Here is a 25,000-nt window from a genome sequence, read left to right as displayed (position 1 = left end):
ATGTCGGAAATTTAATTTTGATCATAATTTTTATATTTTTAATTTTCAGAGCTTGATTTTAATCCGAATATAACATATTTATATGTTTTTGGAATCAGAAAATAATGGAAAATAAGATGAACGTAAATTTGGATCGTTTCATATAAAAAATTAATTACAATTTTCAGATTTTTAATGACCAAAATCATTAATCAATTTTTAGGCCACCAAGCTGAAATGGAATACCGAAGTCCGGCCTTCGTCGAAGATTGCTTTACGAAAATTTCAATCAATTTTATTGAAAAATGGGGGTGTGACAGTGCCGCCTAAACTTTTACAAAAAGCCGGATATGACGTCATCAAAGACATTTATCGAACAAATGAAAAAAAAGTCTGGGGATATCATATCCAGGAACTTTCATGTAAAATTTCATAAAGATCGGTCCAGTAGTTTAGTCTGAATCGCTCTACACACACACACACACACACACACACACACACACACACACACAGACAGACACACACACACACACACACACACATACACCACGACCCTCGTTTCGATTCCCCCTCTATGTTAAAACATTTAATCAAAACTTGACTAAATGTAAAAATGAGCTACTTACTTCGAAATCTCAGCGCACAAAATCTCATCGTGAAACTCGAAAACGATCAGATATTCACACACAACAGCGTGTCCGCATATCCGGCCACAGATGGCGGAATCACATTTAATCTGTAGATACGACAGAGCAGAAAATGAGAATAATTTACGGTCGTCCGAGATCAGCCAATACCGCACACAGTGTCCGCCTTACAGCTGCTAACCCACGCGTATAAATCTTTACTACGGGTCACACAGCGCTGCGTCCTTACCACGACCAACCCGATCAAATCGGGGCATAGCGCCGTCAAAATCCAGCACAAGGCACTACTACCCAATTCACATAATATAGACGCCGCTTCTGCTACGACAGAAAAGTGTCCGAGAGCGTGGCCAATCGTGGGCCAAACGTGGCAGGATCTCCATGAGCTGCCTAAATGGCGGGGTAAAAAACGGTCATACACGTAAGAGCCGTGGGAGTTTCAGCCCATGAACAAACAAACAAACAAACAAAATTTGTAAAAAAACCGGGGTGGGCGTTTGCTAGGTATGGACCCCTCTGCATAACTGTTGGCCAAAAGTGGGGAATGGGCGTTTGCTAGATACTGGGCGTTTGCTAGGGATTTTACGGTATCAAAGGGACTCACTCGCCAGAGGCTCGTGAGTCCCTTGATATTCATCCGCTGGAATACAAGCCATATAAAACAAGAGGCGAAGCCTTCAAGGCTCACGTAAGAAATCGACAAACAGTAACACAAACTCAATCACTCCGTCACACATACACACATACACACACACACACACACACACACACACACACACACACACACACACACACACACACACACACACACACACAGTAAGCATAGGTGAAACTGTGCAAGAAAGCGAGACCCTGGATCTGCCAAGTAGTCTCGGCCCGCTCACAATAACAATGACCGAGACTTTCAGTAATTCCTTTGCGTGACGTCTAACCCTCTTACGTCATAATGTGACGTCTTCAAATAGTTTCTATCACACACGTCGAACACTTTTGACCGAGACTGACGTAATCCATAGACTCGGAAATGTTAAAGTTTCTATCACACACACACACACACACACACACACACACACGCACAGACAGACAAAGTTTATCATCGCATAGGCTACACTTACGTGAGCCAAAAACCACTCGTGTTGTAACCTCTCTCTCTCTCTCTCTCTCTCTCTCTCTCTCTCTCTCTCTCTCTCTCTCTCTCTCTCTCTCCCTCTCTCTCTCTCTCTCTCTCTCTCTCTCTCTCTCTCCCTCTCTCTCTCTCTCTCTCTCTCTCTCTCTCTCTCTCTCTCTCTCTCTCTCTCTCTCTCTCTCTCTCTCTCTCTCTCTCTCTCTCTCTGAGGAAGGCCTGCCAACAGGTCGAAAATTTGGGCTGCCACATGAAATTCTTTGTTTGGCTTTTCTTTTCCTTGATTTTGTTATATAGATATATATGTATATATATAACAAATATGGAAAAAAATAACCAAAACAAGCCTTCACGTTTTCACCAATATTTCGGCCTCGTGGCCTTCGTCAGGGTGTTCTATAATTAACTCGCACGATGTTTACAAATATCCTTTGACGCAATGTCTGTCTATGACGCAATCATACATGACGTAATATGTTTTGCGTGCCGGAATTCCAAAAATGAATAAGACAGTAACAAAGCCTAGTTCTAAACAAGTGGATTGTTAAAGATGATGCAGTGCTGAACACCTATATGATAACAAGGTGGGTGGGAGACATTGAGGACTTCAAAACAGGCAAGTAAAGGTGAAAGATAGTATGCACATGAACGCTCGTTGCATGACCACTGAGTACGTTCGCACGTGCTAGAACACACCCCTGCATAATCATCATGTAGGGGAAAGGCTCCTAATATGGACCGGCTCCTAATATGGACCACCTCCTGTTCTGACAAACTAACGGCGCTAGAGCGCTCAAAACAATTTAATTCGCTTTATTCACCCTCTCTGGATGAGTTGCACATGTCAAAACAGTTGCAGAAACACAAACCTCAAAACCGTTAAGCTTTTTCGCTTTTTTTCACTTTTGGCAGCGTTCACTCTAAATGTGCCGCCTAAAACGGACTCGTTTCTGTCCACAGCCAAAGCTTTCATAACACAAAAATGGCTATCTAAGGCAGTATTTGTTACATTTTAACAGTGTGTACCCCGAGTTTCTACTGCAAACAAAAAATAATAGCAAAACCTCAAAGTATGTGTGAGTCCCCTAATATGGACCACCTTCAACAAATCGAAGAAAATAAAAACTAAAGGCAATTTTAATTAATTCATTAAGAAGCTTGCTGAAAATAATCTATGACTAGCCCTCGAGATTTCAAAAAAATATAACAATTAATAGTCTTTTTATTTGGAAGTTGATAATTTCACTTATTTTCACTCTGTTTTTGATAAGCTTCTTCAGTTTCCTGGTGTGCTTCAAATAATGCTCTCATCAACCCGAAACAGCTAAATCTAAAGCATATTTGAATTAGTCTGACTTGCACACTAAGTTGTATCATGTTATTTTGAAGTATAGGGGGCTTTTTACAGTGATTCGTGAAGGCCGCTTCACTGGTCCATATTGGGCGCCCAGGCTCCTAATATGGACCATTTGTGATTTTTTCTGTATTTAATTTTTGCTGAAGGTCTATCAAAGCTATTTCACTCTAATTAGGCCTAACTGTTAAACTAAGAGAGAAGGACTACCAACCACAAAATTAAACTTCTTCGCAAGAAAACAAGCTAGTTATCAGCAATAAACAAAAAGTGGTCCATATTAGGGGCCTTTCGCCTACCCACAGACACACACACTGACACAGGTACATCCACACACACGCACCCAACGCACATATACATACACGCACACACACGCAATCGCGCGCGCGCGCACACACACATACATATTATATACTCACGGAATAAAATAACTTAACATGTTTTAAAATTTAATATCTCAAAATCGGAAAAAGTTGCAGGAGAGCGGGGTGGTACGATCATAGAACCATCAATTCCTGAGAAGAGGAAAAAAACCGGAATGTTCTCGGTTGCTTAGTTTTTTCACAATTGGTCCTCAAAGACGCATGGTGTCATTTTGGAGTTTACTAGACTGACGCCTAAGCTTGTCAACGCTGCCGACAGCCAGTGCACGCTGTGTGTGCTGTAAACAGGTAGGCCTGCAACTCTTTGACTCTCGGGGCACGTCTTCCCGTACTTGAAACCTGCAAAAGGTCTGCTGCTGATCCACGAATATTGCATGAAAGTACTGCCTTTGGTTTGTCCGTTTGTTTGTGAGTGAGAACAACTCACTAAAATGTTTCTTTCTCTTTGCCCAAAACTGTCCACTCTGTCTTTCTCTTTCACCATGCCACGAACGTGTGTGAACGATAGACTCGTCGCAATAGGGATGTTGAGAGGAGGGATGACTTATACTGATGTTGCTAGGAGATTCGGAGTGACCAGGCAATCAGTGCACGCACAGCGCTGTCAAACACACAGTGCTAAGTTTGTAAACTCCAAAATGACACCATGCGTCTTTGAGCTCAAATTGCAAAAAAACGGAACAAGCCAGACTATTCCGGGTTTTTGCCTATAATGAGCAATTCAACAAGCTTTACGTTGGTACAAAAATCACTCCTGTAACTTTTTCCGATTTTGAGATATTAAATTTTAAACAATGTTAAGTTATTTTATTCCGTGAGATCTAACTTGTTCGCGGTATCCATTTCTGGATCTGCAGGCTGGTACAGAGTTACCTCCCTTTAGGCTTTTTCAAATTTCCCTTGTTTTAACCTAATTTCTTGGTTAAAACTTGTCTAAATTTCTAAATTCTTTCTTAATAAATTTCAATTCCACACTTTGGCCTTAAATCAAAGTGTTTCCCTTCACAGATATCCCCTTGGGGTTGTCAGATGAGGGTAGTCTCCCATGCCAACAGAAGCTACCATTCAGAGAGTGGTTTGCTTCTTAGTTGGATAGCATGGGTTGACAACTTTCGCCATCAGTTCCACCTGCAGTGTCGAAACACGTGTCTGGTCTAGGTACAAAAACAATGGTCCGCCTCAGGACTAGATTTTCGTGTGATACGTCCCCCACAATGGGACTTTGCTCTGTAAATCTCGGTCCCCCTTGAGGAGGGTCTGATGCTCCCAATAGGCTGTCTGTGAAGGGATACTTATTCTCTCTCTTTCTCTGCTAAGGGATTTTAACTAATCTCAGAAGAAAGTCTCTGCTGACTTTCAATTGTTTCTTTCACAATTTCTGATGTTTTATACATCACATCTCTGCACAACCTAGCGTACTACCTAACCAACTCTTCATAATTTATGAGGACCCATAATTCTACAAATTTGGTAATGTTACCAGCATTGAAACTGGAATATTTTTCTATTTCAATTCTGTATTTCAAATTCCTTAAAAATATTTCTTACAGTGGCCTTGTCTCTTGTAACTTACTCTTATAAATATAAAACTTTGCAAACAAAATAATAAAATCCAAAACCACATCTACGTAAACATTGTTCATACAACCAAACAAAATAAATTCTTCTGTAAAAAGAACATTTGCGCGGTAAATATAACTTCTATTTAATAATAATAATAATAATGCAAACTTTTATAGCGCTATTCTAGAAAAATGTCTACTCTTAGCGCTTTACAATACATACATCGACCAAGCATACTATACAGGCAAAGAAACCGACCAAACATAACCAACAAACTATACATGCACAGGCAAAGAAAGCGACCAAACATACAATACACGCACAGGCAAGATAACGACCAAACATAAACAAACATACTATGACCAAACATAACCAACATACTATACGCGCGCAGGCAAAGAGAACAATCAGCACATGTAATAATTACTGACAACTAATAATGCAGGCATACAATGACAGTCCAATACACAGCCTAAGCACAAGAACCACAGTAGGCTTCTATATAAAAACGTGTCAACGGTACTATTTACACACACACACACAGTGCTGACACAAAGCGCAGAAAATATATATACACGTTATTTTAGGCGCTAGGTAGGGGGTGAGGTGGGGCGGGATGGGGTGGGTGGGGAGATGCTGGGGGGGAAATCACTTGCGCTGAAAGAGGTGTGTTTTGAGATTTGTCTTGAATGTAGTGAGAGAATCTGTGTGTCTGAGAGGCAGTGGTAATCTATTCCAGGTCACAGGGGCTTGATAGGCGAAGGACCTCTCGCCACATGTTTTTGTTTGCACTGTGGGGAGTCGGAAGAGTCGAGTGTCGGCGGCGGAGCGAAGCTGACGAGAGGGGGTGTAGAGATTGAGGAGTTCTGACAAGTATTCTGGGGCAGAACCAGAAACGACGGCAAAAGAAAGAGAGGAGAGTTTGTATTCGATCCTTTTAGTGATTGGCAGCCAGTGTAGAGAGTGAAGAAGGGGTGTGGCGTGTTCATACTTGGAAGATTTGAAGACCAGGCGGGCAGCGTTATTTTGGATCCTTTGAAGTCTATCTAAAAGGTACTTAGGGAGACCGGCCAGAAGAGAATTGCAATAATCTATCTTTGAGAGGACTAAAGAACACACTAACGTTTTGGTTGCATCAGCGGTGAGGTAGTGACGGACTGAACTAATCTTGCGCAGCTCTAGATAGGCGGACTTGCAGATGTTAGAGATGTGTTTTTGGAAAGAGAGAGTTGGATCGAGAGTGACGCCAAGGCTGCGGACACACGGAGAGAAAGAGATAGGTAGTTCGTTGACAGTGAGAGAGGCAGGAAGAGAAGGGTGATTGAGAAATTTCGTGGGACAGGCCAGCATAACTTCGGTTTTGTCACTATTTAACTGGAGTTTGTTTAAAGACATCCAATCACTGAGGTCCGCAATGCAATCCTGTGTCCGAGATACCAGATCGTCAACTTCAGCAAGGGGGGCAGACTGATGAAGCTGTGTATCATCAGCGAAACTCTCGTGCGACAACGCATGGCGACTGATAACATCGGACACAGGGGAGGCATATAGAACGAAAAGTATGGAGCTGAAGGTTGAGATTTGATGCCGTTGACACAAACGGTCTGCGTCCGGTTAGTAAGGTACGAACGAACCCAGGACAGGGCCAGATCATGAACACCAAAGGAGTGCTGAAGCCTGTGGAGCAGAATTTCGTGGTCTATCGTATCGAATGCGCTAGACAAGTCCAGTAGTGTTAGAATGGAGACCTGATTTTCGTCAAAGCTAAGAAGGATGTCGTTTACAATCTTCAGAAGTGCTGTCTCAGTACTATGGTTTTTCCTGTATGCAGACTGATGGGTGTTGAGAAGGTGGTTTTGCTCTAGGTGAGTGAGAAGTTGTGAAAGGACAATTTTTTCAGTGATTTTTGAAAGGAATGACAAGTTCGAAACGGGCCTAAAGTTTTTCAAGGAATTCTTGTCAAGTGAAGGTTTTTTGATGAGGGGCCTAACTATTGCAGGTTTGAATTCATCTGGGAATGAGCCGGAAGTCAGAGAGTCGTTGATGACGTGAGTGAGGTATGGAAGAAGGTCATCAATACAATCACACAGCAGAGAGGACGGAATGGGGTCAAGCTCGCACGTTTTCGGACTAGCGCCTAAACACACCTTTTTTACAAACTCGCTGGTGACAGGCTCAAAACGCTGCAGGGCTGGACCACAATACATCCTATCGGCAACCGGTGAAGGCGGGACAACAGCAGAATCAAGCTTCTCGCGAATAAGCGCGATCTTCGCAGTGAAAAAGTCAGCGAACTTCTGGGGAAGCTCATGTACAGAGAACATAGTGGGAAGAGGGGAACAAGTCACCTTGCCTAAGATGTCATTGGTGACACTAAACAGCTGTTTGACTGAGGTGCATGCGAGTATTTTGGATGAGAAGAATGCAGACTTAGCATGGTCGACGATGGCGATGACCCCGTTTCTGGCCGCCTGAAATACTTGCCGGTGCACGGTTAGACACATTATACAAATCAGTCCAAAATTTCAGACTAAGCGGGCAGTATCAAAATATATGGGAAATTGTTTCATTTTCATATTTGCAAAAGGCACAAAGGGGGCTGTCAAGAATCTTTTGAACAAATAACCGGCTAGCAACACCAAGAATGCGATGAAGCAATCTGGTCTGGAACCATCTTAACTGTGTGTCCTTGGTTGTTTTAAAACATTTATCAAAAATCTGTTTACAGTTCAGGTTGTAAAAATACATATTCCATCTGTTCATGCCTGCAGGGTTATCATCAAATTTTGATTTAAAAAAAACTTCTTTAATTGCCTGTTTGCCTCCACAAATAATCTCCCACGGTTTATAATCCCTAATCTGAAAACCATTTAACGAATCAATTTGTACTTTTCTCTGATATTTTCGTAAGGACTTAATCACTCCTTCATAAAATAAAAAAAATAGTTTGAACAAAAAGAAAATTGAACTTAAATTCTTCAAAAGTCAAAAATCTTCCATTTAAATTAAATGTAACAACTGGAGAGAAAAAAAAACACGTTTCACGCCAAAATGTCGGATACGAGGTCTTGCACTGACAGCGACGTTATACTGTCAGACAAAGGCGACAAAATGCCTGATTTTATTCAGTTTTCACAAGAGCCGTCTGGATTCCTGGGCCGAGGTGCATGAAGCGAAACTGGGTGCCACCCTAACAGGTGAGAATAAACCGCGGGGTCTGATTAGTTGAAATCACAACACATCTCAATTTCAAATTTATAACCCAGCAAGTCCGGTTGCCAAGTGTCCCCAGCAAACACCGTTTGTCAGGCTCTCTCTCTCTCTCTCTGTCTCTCTGTCTCTCTGTCTCTCTCTCTCTCTCTCTCTCTGAGGGATAATAATAATAAGAAGAAGAACATTTATATAGCGCTAAATCAAAAACTTTCGTTAAAAAGGCTTGCTCTAAGCGCTTGACATCTAAACTAAAACGTCATTCACACTCTTTACAATGATGTACAAGAACTTCATGTCACACTCTTTCATTCAGTATAGCACCATTCACACAGTTGTTATTCTGTACAAGACAATAAGTTAGTCTAACATTTAGAATATTCATAAGATGAAAACAAGAGAAAACCAGACTGATTAAAACAATAGTGCTAACAAAGCATGAATCTTAATGATAACGTAATACATGTTTAACTGTTAAGACCATAAAAAAAACCTATATGCTAAAATAACTTCGAACTTTTAAGAACTTCTTATAAGATACACAGCACATCTAGATAAACACCAGAATGATAAAACAAAAGGCAACTCGTTAAAACTATTAAATGCATCAATGTCTAAAACACGAAAGACTCAAATATAAGATACACAATTCTCTAGAATCGTTTATTAAAACTGAAACCGACCTGCTCAAAGTAAACCATACCCACCCCCTCCCTACCCACCCCCAACCCTCCTCCTACACTAAATACTAATTATTTCTACTCTTAACTTCCCAACTACACGTGTGCGTGTGTGTGTGTGTGTGTGTGTGTGTGAGTGTGCGTGTATGTGTGTGTGTGTGTGTGTGTGTGTGTGTGTGTGTGAGTGTGTATGTGTGTGTGTGTGTGAGTACGTGTGTGTGTGTGTGGGCGCGCGCGCGCGCGTGTGTGTGTGTGTGTGTGTGTGTGTGTGTGTGTATGTGCGTGTGCGCTGACGATGGTTTCAGGCAACACAATGGCGTGTGTTTCTTCTTCTTCTTCTTTTTCTTTGTTCATGGGCTGAAACTCCCACGTTCACTCATGTTTTTGCCTGCCAAACGGTTGTGTGACGTGTTTTGCACGAGTGGATTTTTACGTTCATGATCGATAAGGAGCACACGACATTTATTGACTCATTTCAGCGCAATTTTATATTTGGTAGCCTTAATGGCTTCTCAAAATGTACTAGCCAGAGAACAAATGTTACTAGCCAAACCAAAAAGATTGTTTCAGCAACTTTACTCTCATTTGGCGAGGAGATGAACATTTTCTACTCGCCAGTTACACGTTTCTACTCGCCATGGCGAGTAAAAGACTCGCCACTTTCATGCGTGTAGAGTGCTGACAAGATGTACTTCGGCTGTACTTTGTTCCATACTAAGCGCTGAGATTTGTCAATATTACGCACTTTGAAGTACATATGACATCTTGAAACTTACTTGTGCGTGGTCTAGATTTTCGTTGGGGTAAGGGTTGCTTCAAATTGTGCGAAAATTGTAACAACAATAGAGAAATGAATTAAAAAATGAAAATGAAGAAAACACACAAACAAACAAATAAAGAGATAAATGAAGGGTTTTTTCCGTTATTGAATAACATTTTAAAATACAGTGAGTCTTTGATAACACACATTCTCCCGTTTTGGATTTGATGTGTTCAATTTTCTTTTGTGCGGATATTTTGTTGTCATAATTATGTTATGTAATGTCAATCTTTTGTTCTTTGATTTTAAGGCGCGTAGAGAAGTCCGAATAGCTTAATCATCATTTGAGCAATGGTTCAGGCACAGGTAAATCAGAAAAATGCTCTCACAGCACCTACCCCCCACAACAACCTCCTCAATCACAAAGGAATCCACCCGGGGTAGAAATAGTCCCTGCCATCGGGGTGGAAGCAGCTACCGATGTAAGTCCCGTTGACAAGAAAGTCCTTCATGTAGACAACAGTCCGAGCTCTGGTCAGATACCCGACCCACCACGAGTAGGTCCCGAAACTCACCACCCTGTGCGCCATCGAGGACAGCGTCAACATGTCAACAGCCGCCGACCGCGGCGCTAAACAGTGCACGTGAGACACGCTGGACAGTTTCTGCTGGCACCATTCCGGGCTGTCACTGCCCACCACGAACAACGCATCGGGGTACAGAGCTTTAAAATAAGCCATGGACCGGTTGACGTAGGCTTCGGACACCAAAGGGTAGCCTAGTTTCTGGTTATGTTCCGCGATCAAGTCGCCTCGACGAAGATGCATAGCGACGAGCGTGGAAGAGTTGTACTTGCGCCGGAGCTCGTTGACGATCCGAGAAGACTCGTTGCGAACTGCGTCTGAGAAGGTGAGGGCTTGTCGGAGTTCGGCCTGGTGGTCGTCGAAGTATCTGTAGGACTGAAGATAGAGGCCGACCGTGAAGTCTTTGGAAGGGTCAAGCTTGGTCAAACTTTCCTCCCACTTGCAGCACGTCTTTTCCCCGACGCTCGCCGCCTTGTCGCAGCGCGCGTGAAGTTGGGTGTAGTCGATGGAAGGATCGCCAAAGTGCTTCAGCACTGAGGGCAGGTGCACGCTGCCGATGAAGACTGGTGTTCGGTGCAAGGTCAAGGCTAGCCCTAGAGTGCTGGCGTACTGGAAGAGTTCGTTGCCGAGTCGACCCGTGAATCTCACGCAAAGAAGCTTCTTGGATTTATCCGTTGTATTCGATGACGACGAAGACGATGTCGATGAAACGACATTCCGGTTAGAGGAGGAGTTCTTTTCAGACTCCAGGGTCTGTTCCGAAACTTTAGTCACTTTCTGTGAACGAGGCGCAGACATTTCCGGCCCTTTCAAAATGAGGCTTGAATTTTCCATTGCCACGTTACCGGTTCCGTTTAGTTTCAAACTCAACGAATTTGCAACAGACGTTCCTTTAGAATAGGCGTTGACCCTCAATGAAATTGAATTTGACCAATCTTTAGCAACTTCTTCCCCCGTCAAAGTTCCCTTGGCATTCTGAGATAACTTCGCCGCGCTGGCGTTTCCCGATGCATGTTCAAACGTGGGCCTCTCGAGGTTGACATTCAAAGTCTTCTGTGATTGTCGCACTGTTGTGACATTTACAAAGGAAAGTTGTCGCCCTTCTTTCGTCCAATTTCGCGAATCTTCTAGGCCTGAATCAGCTGTGTTTTTGTGGACGAGAGGATTTCGAACGGCTTCGCGGATGAATTGCTTGCGTTTTAGATTTTGCTTTCTTTGTATGGAGGACTGTAGGTCAGCAGGCCGGGAATGGAGGTGCCAGACACCGAATACCAAAATCGTTCCGCATCCATAGAGGAACAGTTCTGAAACACAGGCAAAGAGAAACATTGGTAAAAGACAGCGCTTTTTGTATCAGAACCTCTCAAAACTGCTACAAAAACATACAGTTTTGGACCCATTACCGTAAAATCCCTAGCAAACGCCCAGTAGGGGAAGGGCTCCTAATATGGACCACCTTTTTATTATAGCTAATAACTAGCTTGTTTTATCACCAACAAGTATAATATTTTGCATGGTGGTTGTTCTTTGTCTAAGGTACTCTCAAATTGAATGGCAGCAGGAAGATAAAAATGGTACCGTGCCTTGATGATTTAATGTGAATCAAATAAGTGTCAGAAGGTCATTGCTAATTATCAAAGAAAAAATAATATGGGGGGGTGGGAGGTGGTGAGGTTAACACAACCTGGTCTGTCGAGTTTGCACGATGCGTTGCGTTGTAATCCCGAACGCATAAAGCAAAGCTGCTCTTAGTGATTATCACTTTGGTAAACAGTGGCCATCCGATAAGCCCTATACCTTCATAGGAAAGGCTCTGAAGGTAAACCTATCCCATGTATCCTAAAAGCAAACAAAAGATGTCACCGGTGGAGGTTAGGAAACCAGGCACATCCTGCACTAAGCAGCGCCGAGAGATTGATGCGAGATAAAGTTTATATTTACTGCCGTGTACTGGTCGGGGGGGGGGGGGGGGGGGGGGGTTGAGGGGGTAAAAATCGGGTTCAACGGGTAAAAAGGAAGTGGATTCCGCATTGTTAACATCAATCTGCTGTCATTCCTGGAAAAATCCATGGCAGACAAGCAGAAATAAATATAGAATAGAACACTTCTTACAGGCGAACTCGGCAGTTAAAAAATCAAAATCGTTAAGTCCTTCGTGAGACATGGCAAGCCAGCGTAGGTCAGCTGACAACGCACACGAACTCAGAATCTCTCTCTCTCTCTCTCTCTCTCTCTCTCTCTCTCTCTCTCTCTCTCTCTCTCTCTCTCTCTCTCTCTCTCTCTCTCTCTCTGTTAAACATACCAGGATGTGAAGTGGGATAAATGGTGACACACTTCACGAATCAAGAGTGAAGTTTTGTTATCAAGTCTAACATAAGAGTCAAGACGACCCCCCCCCCACACACACACACACACAAACTCACACGGACACATACACGCACACACACACACACACACACACACACACACACACACACACACACACACACACACACACACACACACCGTATCATGATACCATCACTAGTGCACATGCCATGACAAATCATGTGAAAATCAAGAAGAATGGTCAACAAAAGCATCTCTCACATAAGGTCGTTGTGCATTGATAAAAGTTAAAGTGCCAACAGCAATCAATGAAGACCCCCGCCTGTAAATTAAAAAAAAAAAGTAAACGAACAGAAAATGAGAGAGAGAAAAGGAAAAAAAAAGATAAAAGCAACCGGCATGCAACAGAAGTTAACAAAAAAATGCTAACAACAAAAGTCACAAACATAACATGATCGGGTTGTCCCTGCACAAGCAGTGTGTGCCCATCTTTTGCAGCTCCTGCAGCAGATCATGTCCTCCAGGCTCCACTCGCCACACAGGTTGCAGTGCCAATTCCCCTCAGTTTCAGTTTCTGCTAGCTTCGTGTTCTCTGTGGTTTTCTTTGTTGTTCTTTTCCTGCTGTTCGTCGGAATGGTCATCCTGGTGGCATTCTTTTTTCTCTGGTACGCTTTTTCTTCCAGCTTACGTTTGTAGGGGCTCGCGGTGAGCTCTTCTGCGGATGTTCTACGGTCTTTCTGACGTTTTTTTGACGATGGATTGGAAAGCTCCACGGTAGAACCTTGAGGTGGAAGGACACAATCATAATGTCCAGCGTTGTCACCGAACGCGGTGTAGATCAAATACACCGGAGAGACATGTGCAAATCCACTCCCATACTTCAGTGTGCTCCCTCTCCTATCAAGGATGATGATCGGCCTTTCCAGCATTTTTGATGTTTGGGATATTTCAAACTCCCCAACCATTGCTGTTGGAGCTGCCATTGCGAATACTCTGTCATTCAGTGTTTGGAAACGAAGATGACGAGGCATGTCTGCGTTCAAAGCATCCTCCACCATATACTCAGCGTGTTCATCAATCTGGTCCCAAATGTGAAGCATCAGCTGACTTCGCAAGCTATCTGCTGCCGCTTGTTCTTTCAGTCTAAGTACTGGATCAACAGGCTGGCCGTTCAACCGCTGGCAAGTTTGCAGGACTGGATCAGTGGCGACAACAATGCTTCTGAATAAGCAACGCCCATCTTTTGCGATGTTTATTTCAGATGTTGAAGGAAAGGGTACGCCTGATGAAGCATCCGTCCCTGATGGTCGTGATGGTCCGTCAGTAGTTGCCCGAGGTGACCATGGTTGTTGTTCTGAAGCCGATGGTGATGAGGTTGCAACATCTGGTCGTGGTGATACCAAGGGCTGCGTTGATTCTGAAAACATGTATTCAGAAACGGGTGATCTGGATGGCTGCGATTGTGATTGCTCCGCATCCGCTGCTGATGGTTGCAATAATGTGGTTCTTGCAACCGGTGGTCGTGCTGGCAGTGGCGACGGCAGCGATGTTGAGTATTCATGAACTGATCAGTGATTGTGGTGGAGACACCTCTGATTCTGTAGCCAGTGATTGAAATGGCGGCGATCTAGCAGCCTGTACTGGAGGCGGTGGTGGGTGAGACGATGAAAGACCCTGTGAACTTGGAATTGCAAATACCCTGGGCGACCCATCGGCTGACGCATGAAACTCGCTGCTGTCAAACACCTCTCTGGAACATGGCCATATGCCGCAGGATCTGAACCCATTGATGGCTGTGCTCAACTGGGCAGCTTTCAGGTATGCCTCATTGAACAACGTGCACACCTGAAATGGGGTGACACGTCGTCCTGGGTGGTTACGCAGCCAACTCTCAATGGCCTGGTCGTAGTAGGTTTGCAGGGGTTTGAAGAGTGAGCGGTCCATGGGCTGCATTTTGTGTGTTGTGTGTGGTGGTAACGACAACAGGATCACGCCGTTTTCCCTGGCTTGATTGATTGCTCTGATGTTACAGGTGTGGCTCTTGTGGCCATCAACAATGAGTAGAACTTTCTCATCCACTGTCGGCTTTACATGTCAGATGAAATGTTCAAGCCAGTCGCAAAAGGTGTCAGTGTCCATCCACCCACTCTCATTGCTTGTGACAATGGAACCAGGTGGCGCTCCATCCGCTAGTTCTGGGGGCATACGCTTCCGTTTGAATATCACCATGGGTGGTACGTAGTTGCCATTGGCCGACGCACAGCATACAACCGTTGTGTTTGTGCCACGTTCCCCGCTCGAAAGAGAACCTATTTGATGTGTTCCCTTCTGGCCAAGCACTTTCTGGCACTTCTTCTGGACAGTGCTGACGCCAGTTTCATCCATATTGTAGATGTGTGAACCTACCAGTCCGTTTTCATCGATGATCTTCTCAAGCAGGTCAAAGTATCGATAAACAGCTTCTTTGTTGAATGCTTGGGCTCGAGCCAATGACGTTGGCTCCGGTTGCCTCAAACTGATTTCAGGGTGTCTTCGCATGAACGTCTGATACCATTTCTTTCCAGCCATCTTTTTCTCTTTGTTAAATGTGTGCGACATCCCGTTCATATCCGCGATCTCAAACGCGACAGCCATCAGTGGCAGTGCCCGCCTAGTAATCCCGAAAAAAGAATTACACAGAGAGAGAATGTGGTTCACGAGCTGAGCTTCAATTTCTGTAGGCAACAGCTGGTGTCTGCCGAGAAGTTTTGTCTTTCCGTTTGCGTACTTGTTCTTGTTCGTTATGTGACGTTTCAAGGTTGCTTTCGGAATGTTATATTCCCTTGAACATAATTACGTTCAACCCTAGGCCATAGTGGTTGGCATCCAATGCCGTGCTTAGGTCATCGTTAGTCCATTGGCCACTGAAAAATAGAGACATGGGATAGGTATAGCACACACACACACACACACACACACACACACACACACACACACACACACACACACACAACACATACACACATACACACACACACACACACACACACACACACACACACACACACAACCCATTAGTTAAAAGATGTTGGTAAGTTTTTTCTGGGTAAGATTTAAAAACTTCAATGTTCGCCATGACTAAAAAATAAAGTTTAGGTGTCCGAGATTTCCAAGCAGCATGACTTCATGTCGTCAGGAACTTAATGACGTCATGCCAAGCTGTTTGGAATTGTTCTATTCTTTTGTGATGTCTTGATTCATCTGCAATCACTTTGTAAAGTTTACGGCGCCTAATATGGACCTTTGGTCCCCTAATATGGACCGGTCCATATTACGCGCCCACAGGCGGTCCATATTAGGCGCCCATGCATCTTTCAGTATTTGGTTTTACTCTTCGTTCTCCAGGATTACAGAAAGCCAACACTCGCAACATACATTACAGACACCCTGAGGTGTCCGATAGAAGGTGTCGTTTATCTTGTAAGCTATTTATGTGCAGAAACACTGATGAGTTTCGAGGGTCAGATTTAGAGTGTAAGCTATCAAAAGAGAAAAGGACTCACCGTTTGGACTTCCGTGCCTTCCCGGACATATTTAACCTCTGCAAGTCAGCAAGGGAGAGTAACTCTATCGCTTGCAATAATTTATGAGTGCTCTCGCTTTGTTATTTCCATGGAAAGGGGGTGGTCCATATTAGGAGCCGGTCCATATTAGGAGCCCTTCCCCTATCTAGCAAACGCCCACCCCCCACTTTTGGCCAAAAGTTGTGCAGAGGGGTCAATATCTAGCAAACGCCCACCCCGGTTTAAAGAAAACAAGTTTTAGGACAGTCGGCCTCCTATATCTACGATTGGTGCACACTGTTCGATGGTTCTCTTTTTTGGGGTGTGGGGGGAGGGGGGGGGGATAAAATTACGTCATGTCTCACAGTGAAGTCGTTCAGTGACGTTTTTTAATGAGTGATTAACACTTCTCTATGTTCAGCCATGCCGAAGCACAAATCCTTTACAGTGACATACGCTCGTACAAACTAAAAGCCTTTAAATATCTTGAAAACGAAGCTGCAGACAATGTTTCGGTATGTGCCCGCGAGTTTTCTTCCAGAAGAAGCTGAAAGTGGAGACGACGATGATGTTGACTTCGAAGGACTATAATGAGCCCACGATCATCAACCCTACTAGATCTCCAAACAAGAGAAGAAACTGTGTTTGTGCTGACGTTAGTCCGAGAATGAGAAGAATCAAGGTCACTTGTGTTCTTTTTTTTCTTCTTTTTTTCTAGCACAGATTTATTTGTGTAAACAAACGGTGTGTTTAATTTTCATTAAAATTGCATAAATCACATGGTTGTACCACTTTATTTCTCTCGTGAAAATGTGATGACACGTTATCTTGCAAAGGGGCGGATACCTAGCAAACGCCCACCCCCTACTTTTACCTGAAATCTGTGCGAAGGGGGGGTGGGCGTTTGCTAGGGATTTTACGTTACATGCCGGGTTGACACATGTATCAGTCGGCCATACAAACAAAACATGTTGTGGATTGAGAGAGAGAGAGAGAGAGAGAGAGTGTGTGTGTGTGTGTGTGTGTGTGTGTGTGTGTGTGTGTGTGTGTGTGTGTGTGTGTATGTGTCAGTTTGTGTGTTCGTGTGTGTGTGTGTGTGTGTGTGTGTGTGTCAGTTTGTGTGTTCGTGTGTGTGTGTGTGTGTGTGTGTGGTTGTATGTGTGTGTGTGTGTGTGGTTGTATGTGTGTGTGTGTCAGTTGGTGTGTGTGTGTGGTTGTATGTGTGTGTGTGTGAGGTTGTATGTGTGTGTGTGTGTATGTGTGTGGTTGTGTGTGTGCGTGTGTATGTGTGTGTGTCAGTTTGTGTATGTGTGTGTGTGTGTCAGTTTGTGTGTGTGTGTCAGTGTGTGTGTGTGTGTGTGTGTGTGTCAGTGTGTGTGTGTGTGTGTGTCAGTGTGTGTGTGTATGTGTGTGTATGTGTGTGTGTGTGTGTGTATGTATGTGTGTGTGTGTGTATGTGTGTGAGTGTGTTTGTGCGTCAGTTTGTGTGTCAGTTTGTGCGTGTGTTGGTGTGTGTGCGTGTATCTCAGTGTCTGTCTCTCTGTCTTACGTGCATGCAGGAGAAGGAAGGAGAGAGAGAGAGAGAGAGAGAGAGAGAGAGAGAGAGAGAGAGAGAGAGAGAGAGAGAGAGAGAGAGAGAGAGAGAGAGAGAGAACATGCCAAAAAACAACTCTCCATAAAAAAAAAACCAGAATAGAAAATAAGGGAGGGGTCGGGTAGAAGGGAGGTGGAGGGGGGGAGGCCGTTATGGTGGAGATACAAATAAATTCCTATCAACAAATACGGTTAACAAATTGAACAGGACAGGAACGCGTGTATTAACGATTTCGTCTGTGACATTATTCGTTTTACCATGTTGGTGTAGTGTCACCTGAGACCTTGTTTTCTCTCGACATTGTTTTTTTGTTGTGTAGCACGACAGTAAAACAATAAAGGCGCATTTTTCTCTCGCAAGCGATCATGTTAGCAAGGCAAAGCAAGGCAAAGAATTTATTTTTATCCTACATGCGTGAGAGAGACACACGTGAGATAATAATCGTTCAAATCACACGTGTGTATAATTATCATGTAAATGAGGTCATGTCAAGCAAGTCTGGCAGGGACCTGTTTTTCCACTGCTTATGATGCCAAAATCACCGAGACAAACGTCATTATAGAAACAAAAATTGCGCTCGCTAATTGCCCTCGATGAATCTTTAGAACTAACACGTCACGCCACACTTTCAGAGTGACGTTTCTTTGCCTTGACGTGATAGATTGCACGAGGCTTTAGAGAAGAGATCGAGGTTCCAAAACAAGCGTCTTCAATTTAGCTGCCTCGACTGCAGGACATTTTCAGTAAAAATACACGTAAGTACAGTATGTAGGATAAACAGAATACTACATGGCTTGCTGTTTCGTACCAGATTTACACTCGTTGCTTTTTCAAATAGTGAACAGCTCGCTTTCGCTTGCAGTTCAATATTTAAAAAAACAAACCTCGTGTAAATCTGGTACGACACAGCAAGCCATGTAGTATTCTCTATAAGAAACCCCATGGGGGGTACATGAAAAAAAAGAAGAAGAAAAAAGAAATGCAAACTCTCAACATATAAATAAGTTTATTCCGATGAAGAAACAAAAGAAGGATTTTATCACTCAATGGGGTGTTGCAGGTAGCTCTGTTTCCTCCTTGGGGATGAAGCTACCAGGGGAAGGGATTGTGTTGGAGGTGCGGGTAGAGGGGTAGCCCTCCCGGTGCTCCCCCTTGGACCTCCCTAGTCTAGGACCCTGGGTCTTCGCGAGGTGGCCATTGTGGCGTAATCCCTCCGGACTAGCATAACGTTTCCCTATCCCAAGACCGACCGTGCGTGGTCTATGACCACATCCTCTACGAGGTGACCCTATCAACTAGGCAGCGCAAGCCCCTAGGCGAAACACGGCGGATCTAGAGGAGAGAACCTCGATAAAAAATTTGAGCTGCCATGAAGACGGAGCATGTTGGCTGAGGACAGCGGGCAGACCTCCTGTGCCGACACCCATCTACAGGAGAAAACCAGGCATGCACGCATCAAACCCAACATACCGGGAACATAGAAGAAGAATCACTCAACAGTAGAAATTCACGGATTCTGAAAATATGCATCTTTACATATCATTGCGGAAACAAAACAACAAATAACTGACTATATTGTTTTAAAATATCAGCACCCGTTTAGAATTCTTATAAATTACATTTTATAAAGTGAATAAAGATTAAGAAAACTTTAAAAAAAAATCTGAGACGTTCAGGTCTTTAAAAGGATGGAGTCTTAAAATGGGGAAATGTTTACAGAGGGTATGAACAGAAAGTCTACAAAAGCAAGCCTTAAAGGGGAGAGGTCTTGAATTGGGGGTGGGGTGGGGGTGTCCTAAAAGGCGGGTTTAGTTGTACACAACACATCAACATGGAAACAAACAATTAACAACAAAAATTAATGTGTTTTAAATGTGGCAAAACATAAGTCTGCAGGGTTAGCATCGAATTACTTCGACAATGTAATAATAATAATAATAAAACATTCTTTTATAGCGCTGTTCACCGCCAAATGGCAGTCTCATGGCGCTTTACATTAGACATTAAAATTCAACATTTTACATATAAAGAGTTTCCTCGTAGGAAATAACATACAAGCATAACAATTTTTTTTTAAAATTCATAGACATGTAGGCAGTCTCTGGTTATACGGTTATGAACAGATCAACATCATATGAATTTCTCTTGTAATGCGGAATTTTTGTTGTTGAGTGCATTTTGCGATCGATACCTTTGCCAATGTGCTAAAATACAATTAAGAAAAAAAATCGAAAAATAAATCGCACTCTTGAATGTAGCCGCGCTATTGTTGTTTGGAAGTGAAAGGGTGCTATTATTTAAGATGATCTGATTCCATGTGAACGCCTGCACATATCTTTGGTGGTGAACATGGTCGTGGACACGGGAATCGTGTGTACGCCTGGGTTTAGGCCAAGAAAAAAACCCAAGGTTTCTCGCTCCCTGGCCGAACCTATTTTTTCAATCCCGACCCAAGTGTTGACCCCGAGTTTACAGAATACAGAATACAGAATACAGAATACAGAATACAGTATTTATTGAGCCAAGTGACATTAAAAAAACATTTAAAGCACAAGGAATTTAGCGTAGTGTTGGTAAAATCACGCACACACGCACACCCACACACACACTGACACACACACACACACGCCCACACATTCACTGACATACACACCAACACACACACGCCCACACTACAGCAGTCACGATCACACCATCACACACAGGGCAGACATGAGGTAAAACAAATGACAATCATCTATTAAAATAAAAAGTACAAAGAGTGGTCTAAGATGCTGGTGGAAGGGTCTACACAGAATACAATTTCTACTGCAAACAATAAATAATAGCAAACCCTCAAAGTATGTCTGTTTCCCATAATATGGACCACCTTCAACAAATAGCAGGAAACAAAAGCTAAAGGCTGGTTTCCTTAATTTATTGAGAAGTGTGCTGTAAATAACGTATATATATATATATATAACCCTCGAGCTTGCAAAAAAATAAAAACAAATAGTCTTCTATTCTTGGAAGATAATAATTTAATTTGTTTTCTCTCTGTTTTTTGAGTCACTTGAGAAAAAGTGACTCTATGTAATCGGTCAGTGTTAGTCTGTCCGGCCGGCCGTCCGGCCGGCCGTCCGGCCGTCCGTAGACACCACCTTAACGTTGGACTTTTCTCGGAAACTATCAAAGCGATCGGGCTCATATTTTGTTTAGTCGTGACCTCCAATGACCTCTACACTTTAACGATGGTTTCGTTGACCTTTGACCTTTTTCAAGGTCACAGGTCAGCGTCAAAGGAAAAATTAGACATTTTATATCTTTGACAAAGTTCATCGGATGTGATTGAAACTTTGTAGGATTATTCTTTACATCAAAGTATTTACATCTGTAGCCTTTTACGAACGTTATCAGAAAAACAAGGGAGATAACTAGCCTTTTCTGTTCGGCAACACACAACTTAACGTTGGGCTTTTCTCGGAAACTATAAAAGTGACCGGGCTCAAATTTTATGTGAACGTGACTCATTGTGTTGTGAATAGCAATTTCTTCCTGTCCATCTGATGCCTCATATAATATTCAGAACTGCGAAAGTGACTCGATCGAGCGTTTGCTCTTCTTGTTTTAAGTTTCTTTAGTTTCTTTAGTTTCTTGTTGTGCTTCAAATAATAATTTCATCAAACGAAAACAGATCAATCTAAAGCATGTTTGAATAAGTCTGACTTGCAAACTAAGTTGTATGATGTTATTTTGACGTAAAGGGGGCTTTTTACAGTGATCCCTGAAGGTCTCTTCACGGGTCCATATCAGGCGCCCATGCTCCTAATAATTGTGGACCAGATGTGAATTTTTCTGTTTTGAATTTTTGCTGAAAAAACCGTCTGGGGATATCATACCCAGGAACTCTGATGTGAAGTTTCATGAAGGTCGGTTTAGTGGTTTACTCTGAATCGCTCTACACACTCACACACACACACACACACACAAACATACACACACACATACACCCACACACACACACACACACATATATACACACACACACATACACACATACACACACACCCACATACACACACACACACACACACACACCACGACCCTCGTCTCGATTCCCCCTCTATATTAAAACATTTAGTCAAAACTTGACTAAATGTAAAAAGTGGTAACCTTGCCCTACAAAAGAAAACAAGTTCGTGTAGAAAATACGGAGGAAAGAAAATGAGAGAAAATAACCATACAATGAGAGTCAATTCAACGGGTTTAGCATAAAATCACCATAAAGTACACATCGCACTTATCAAGAAGACAATCAAGTTTGCACGCACACGTTTCCATGTGTGATTTTGTTGGTGACAGCATTTGCTTTGCGTCACCGTGCGGATTAAATAACAAGCGTAAATGTTACTTGAGACTTTGTTTCCTTTATCACCTGTTGACCTTTTTGTTTTAGTTTTGGCTTGGTCGACGACACATCTGCATTTGCACCCAAGGACTGGGTGGCCGAGTGGTAACGCACTTGCGCTCGGAAGCGAGAGGTTGCGAGTTCGACCCTGAGTCAGGGCGTTAGCAATTTTCTGCCCCCTTTCCTAACCTAGGTGGTGGGTTCAAGTGCTAGTCTTTCGGATGAGACGAAAAACCGAGGTCCCTTCGTGTACACTACATTGGGGTGTGCACGTTAAAGATCCCACGATTGACAAAAGGGTCTTTCCTGGCAAAATTGTTTTGACATGGATAAAACATGTCCACCAAAATACCCGTGTGACTTGGAATAATAGGCCGTGAAAAGTAGGATATGCGCCGAAATGGCTGCGATCTGCTGGTCGATGTGAATGCGTGATGTATTGTGTAAAAAATTCCATCTCACACGGCATAAATAGATCCCTGCGCCTTGAGTCCGAGTCTGGAGATACGCGCGCGGTATAAGACTTCATATATATATTTGACACAGTGCGGTGGCACGTACAGAGCCCCTTATCACCATTTCACCCGTACCGAGTTTCATTCCCGTTACCCACTGAGTCAGTGAGGATCCAGTACTTGCTGTTCCTGTCATCACTTGATGCCACACACACACACACCGGAAGACAACCCTCACCCTCTGCCCTCGTTAAATCATTCAGTCAAGTATTGACTGGATGCAAAAGGGCAGAAATAGTCGACATCGGCTGTCGCCTTCTGGTAATTGTAGCATTCTGGTTCTATTCGATTTAAAAGTAGAAGATCTGTGAAAATCGTAAACAAATTAGTTACAGTTTGAGTTCTCATTTTAACAAGTGGGAAATTCTCCCCTTAATTGTTCCCAGGAGGTATTCGGTAAATGTGTTTAAGACGTCATATTCATTTGTTTTAAAACAAAAGACGGCACTGTGGCGACCATATCTCTCAATCAAATTCTTTTAAATTTCAGAATTTCGTTGTGTCCAATCTTTTACCAAGTCCGGACTAACTATTTGTACTTCATTTGGAAAGCTTACAGATTAATATTTAATCTGTTGTTCAAATTCTGCCTTTACCTAGACTCGAGTAAAAAAATAATTAAACATTAAAATTGTTTTATGCAAATTATGTTCACTGTTGGCATGTTTTGTAGAGACCGGTTCGACTTTTCTCGGTCGATAATATGGGACTTAGCCACGGCGATAAATGAGCTAATGTGTTAAATTTTTGATTCTTGGGGCAGACATAATAACCAGATGCTTTAGTAAAAGTATAAGTATCGCTTCATGCGACATTTTTTTCTCTCCAATCCTAAAAATTACAAACACTAACTTTGTTTACAGACCGAATCTTTTTAGGAGCAGTATAGTCGTGCTCTTCCCTGTTCATGGGGTGTTCCCCCCCCCCCCCCCCCTCGAAAAAAAAGTAAATGTTATCGTCTGTTCTAGTTCCTGGCTATCTTTAACAATCTTTGTTTTTTGAGTCAATTCAACTGCAAGCTGCTTCATAAGAAACAAGAGGCGAAGCCTTCAAGGCTCACGTAAGAAATAGACAAACAGTAACACAAACTCAATCACTCCGTCACACATACACACCCACACACACAGTAAGCTTAGGTGACACTGTGCAAGAAAGAGAGACACTAGATCTAGATCTGTCTGTCTGCATGTAGCCTACTTTCAGGGACACGACTGCCAAATAGTCTCGGCCCGCTCAAAATAACAATGACCGAGACCACACACACCACGCGAGAGAGAAAGACTACAGGGAGGAATGCCGTCATGATGCATTAATTGACGTCAAACACTTTTGACCGTGACGTAATCTTATGCGAGCTTTATCCATAGTCTTGGATAACCACTCACACATAGACTCGGAAATGTTAAAGTTTCTACCACAGACATACACACGCACAAACACACACACACACGCACACACACACGCACAAACGCACAAACGCACAGACAGACAAAGTTACGATCGCATAGGCTACACTTCGTGAGCCAAAAAGTGCAATAGTGCAATAAACGCAGACGCGTCAATGGCCTTCGAAGACCTCGTAACTTACATTTTCCCGATTTTCGGATTTTTGCATGGTTCCGTCCCTTGATTTTTTTCCTATCATCTGTGAAAAGCTTGTAACTCTATCTATTTTGCAAAGGTCTTTTTCCCCTGATTTTAAAAACCTCGTATTGTCTGTTTGAATCCCTGCGAGTCTGTTGAAAATCCTCGTAATTGTTCCTTAAATTCAAAACAAAAAAGTTCAAAACAAAAAAGTGAAAACCTCGTATCTACACGTTTTGATCTGGTGAAGAGGAATTTGATTTTTAAAACACTCATTATCTCAGAACTATGATTTTGAAGATACGAGGTCTTCGAAGGCCACTGACGAGACGTTTGTTTGATCTGAACTCGAAGTTATCAAGATCTGAATAATGAGACTGTGTACACATTACATGGGCGATTTAAATTTGCTCCGAGATGGACCTGTTGTAATACAATCGGTTTGAGTAAACACGGGGATTTGACGTATTGAGTCATCCTGTTCTTTCTTTCTTTAAATCACACATGCACGCACGCCGGAACGAACACGCACCTAGACAGATATACAGTGAAGCAGACAGACAGACAGACACACAGACAGACACACAGACAGACAGACAGACAGACAGACACACACACACACACACACACACACACATACACACACAGACAGACAAGACAGACAGAGATACAGACACATAGAAAAGCATGACCACACACACACACACACACACACACACACACACACACACACACACACACACACACACACACACACACACACACAC

The 25,000-nt window shown here is 43.0% G+C and overlaps 2 protein-coding genes across 2 annotated transcripts in view; both read right to left on the bottom strand.

The window, feature by feature from the left end:
• The window catches only part of LOC138973614 (galactoside alpha-(1,2)-fucosyltransferase 2-like), a 16,708-nt gene extending 15,670 nt beyond the window's left edge, over positions 1–1,038 (bottom strand). The window contains exon 1 of the mRNA XM_070346332.1: positions 606–1,038. Within this exon, the coding sequence (XP_070202433.1) occupies positions 606–633 (28 nt within the window). The 5' untranslated portion in view covers positions 634–1,038. The remainder of the gene's footprint in view (positions 1–605) is intronic.
• An 8,052-nt stretch (positions 1,039–9,090) lies between these two features.
• Positions 9,091–25,000, bottom strand: part of LOC138973613 (galactoside alpha-(1,2)-fucosyltransferase 2-like) — a 21,959-nt gene continuing 6,049 nt past the window's right edge. The window contains exon 2 of the mRNA XM_070346331.1: positions 9,091–11,587. Coding sequence (XP_070202432.1) covers positions 10,119–11,587 — 1,469 coding nt within the window. The 3' untranslated portion in view covers positions 9,091–10,118. The remainder of the gene's footprint in view (positions 11,588–25,000) is intronic.

Source organism: Littorina saxatilis, linkage group LG8 (genome assembly GCF_037325665.1).
Source record: "Littorina saxatilis isolate snail1 linkage group LG8, US_GU_Lsax_2.0, whole genome shotgun sequence".
Classification (NCBI taxonomy): domain Eukaryota; kingdom Metazoa; phylum Mollusca; class Gastropoda; order Littorinimorpha; family Littorinidae; genus Littorina; species Littorina saxatilis.
The sequence above is the reverse complement of the archived record's forward strand: the minus strand, read 5'-3'. Positions and strand labels throughout refer to the sequence as shown.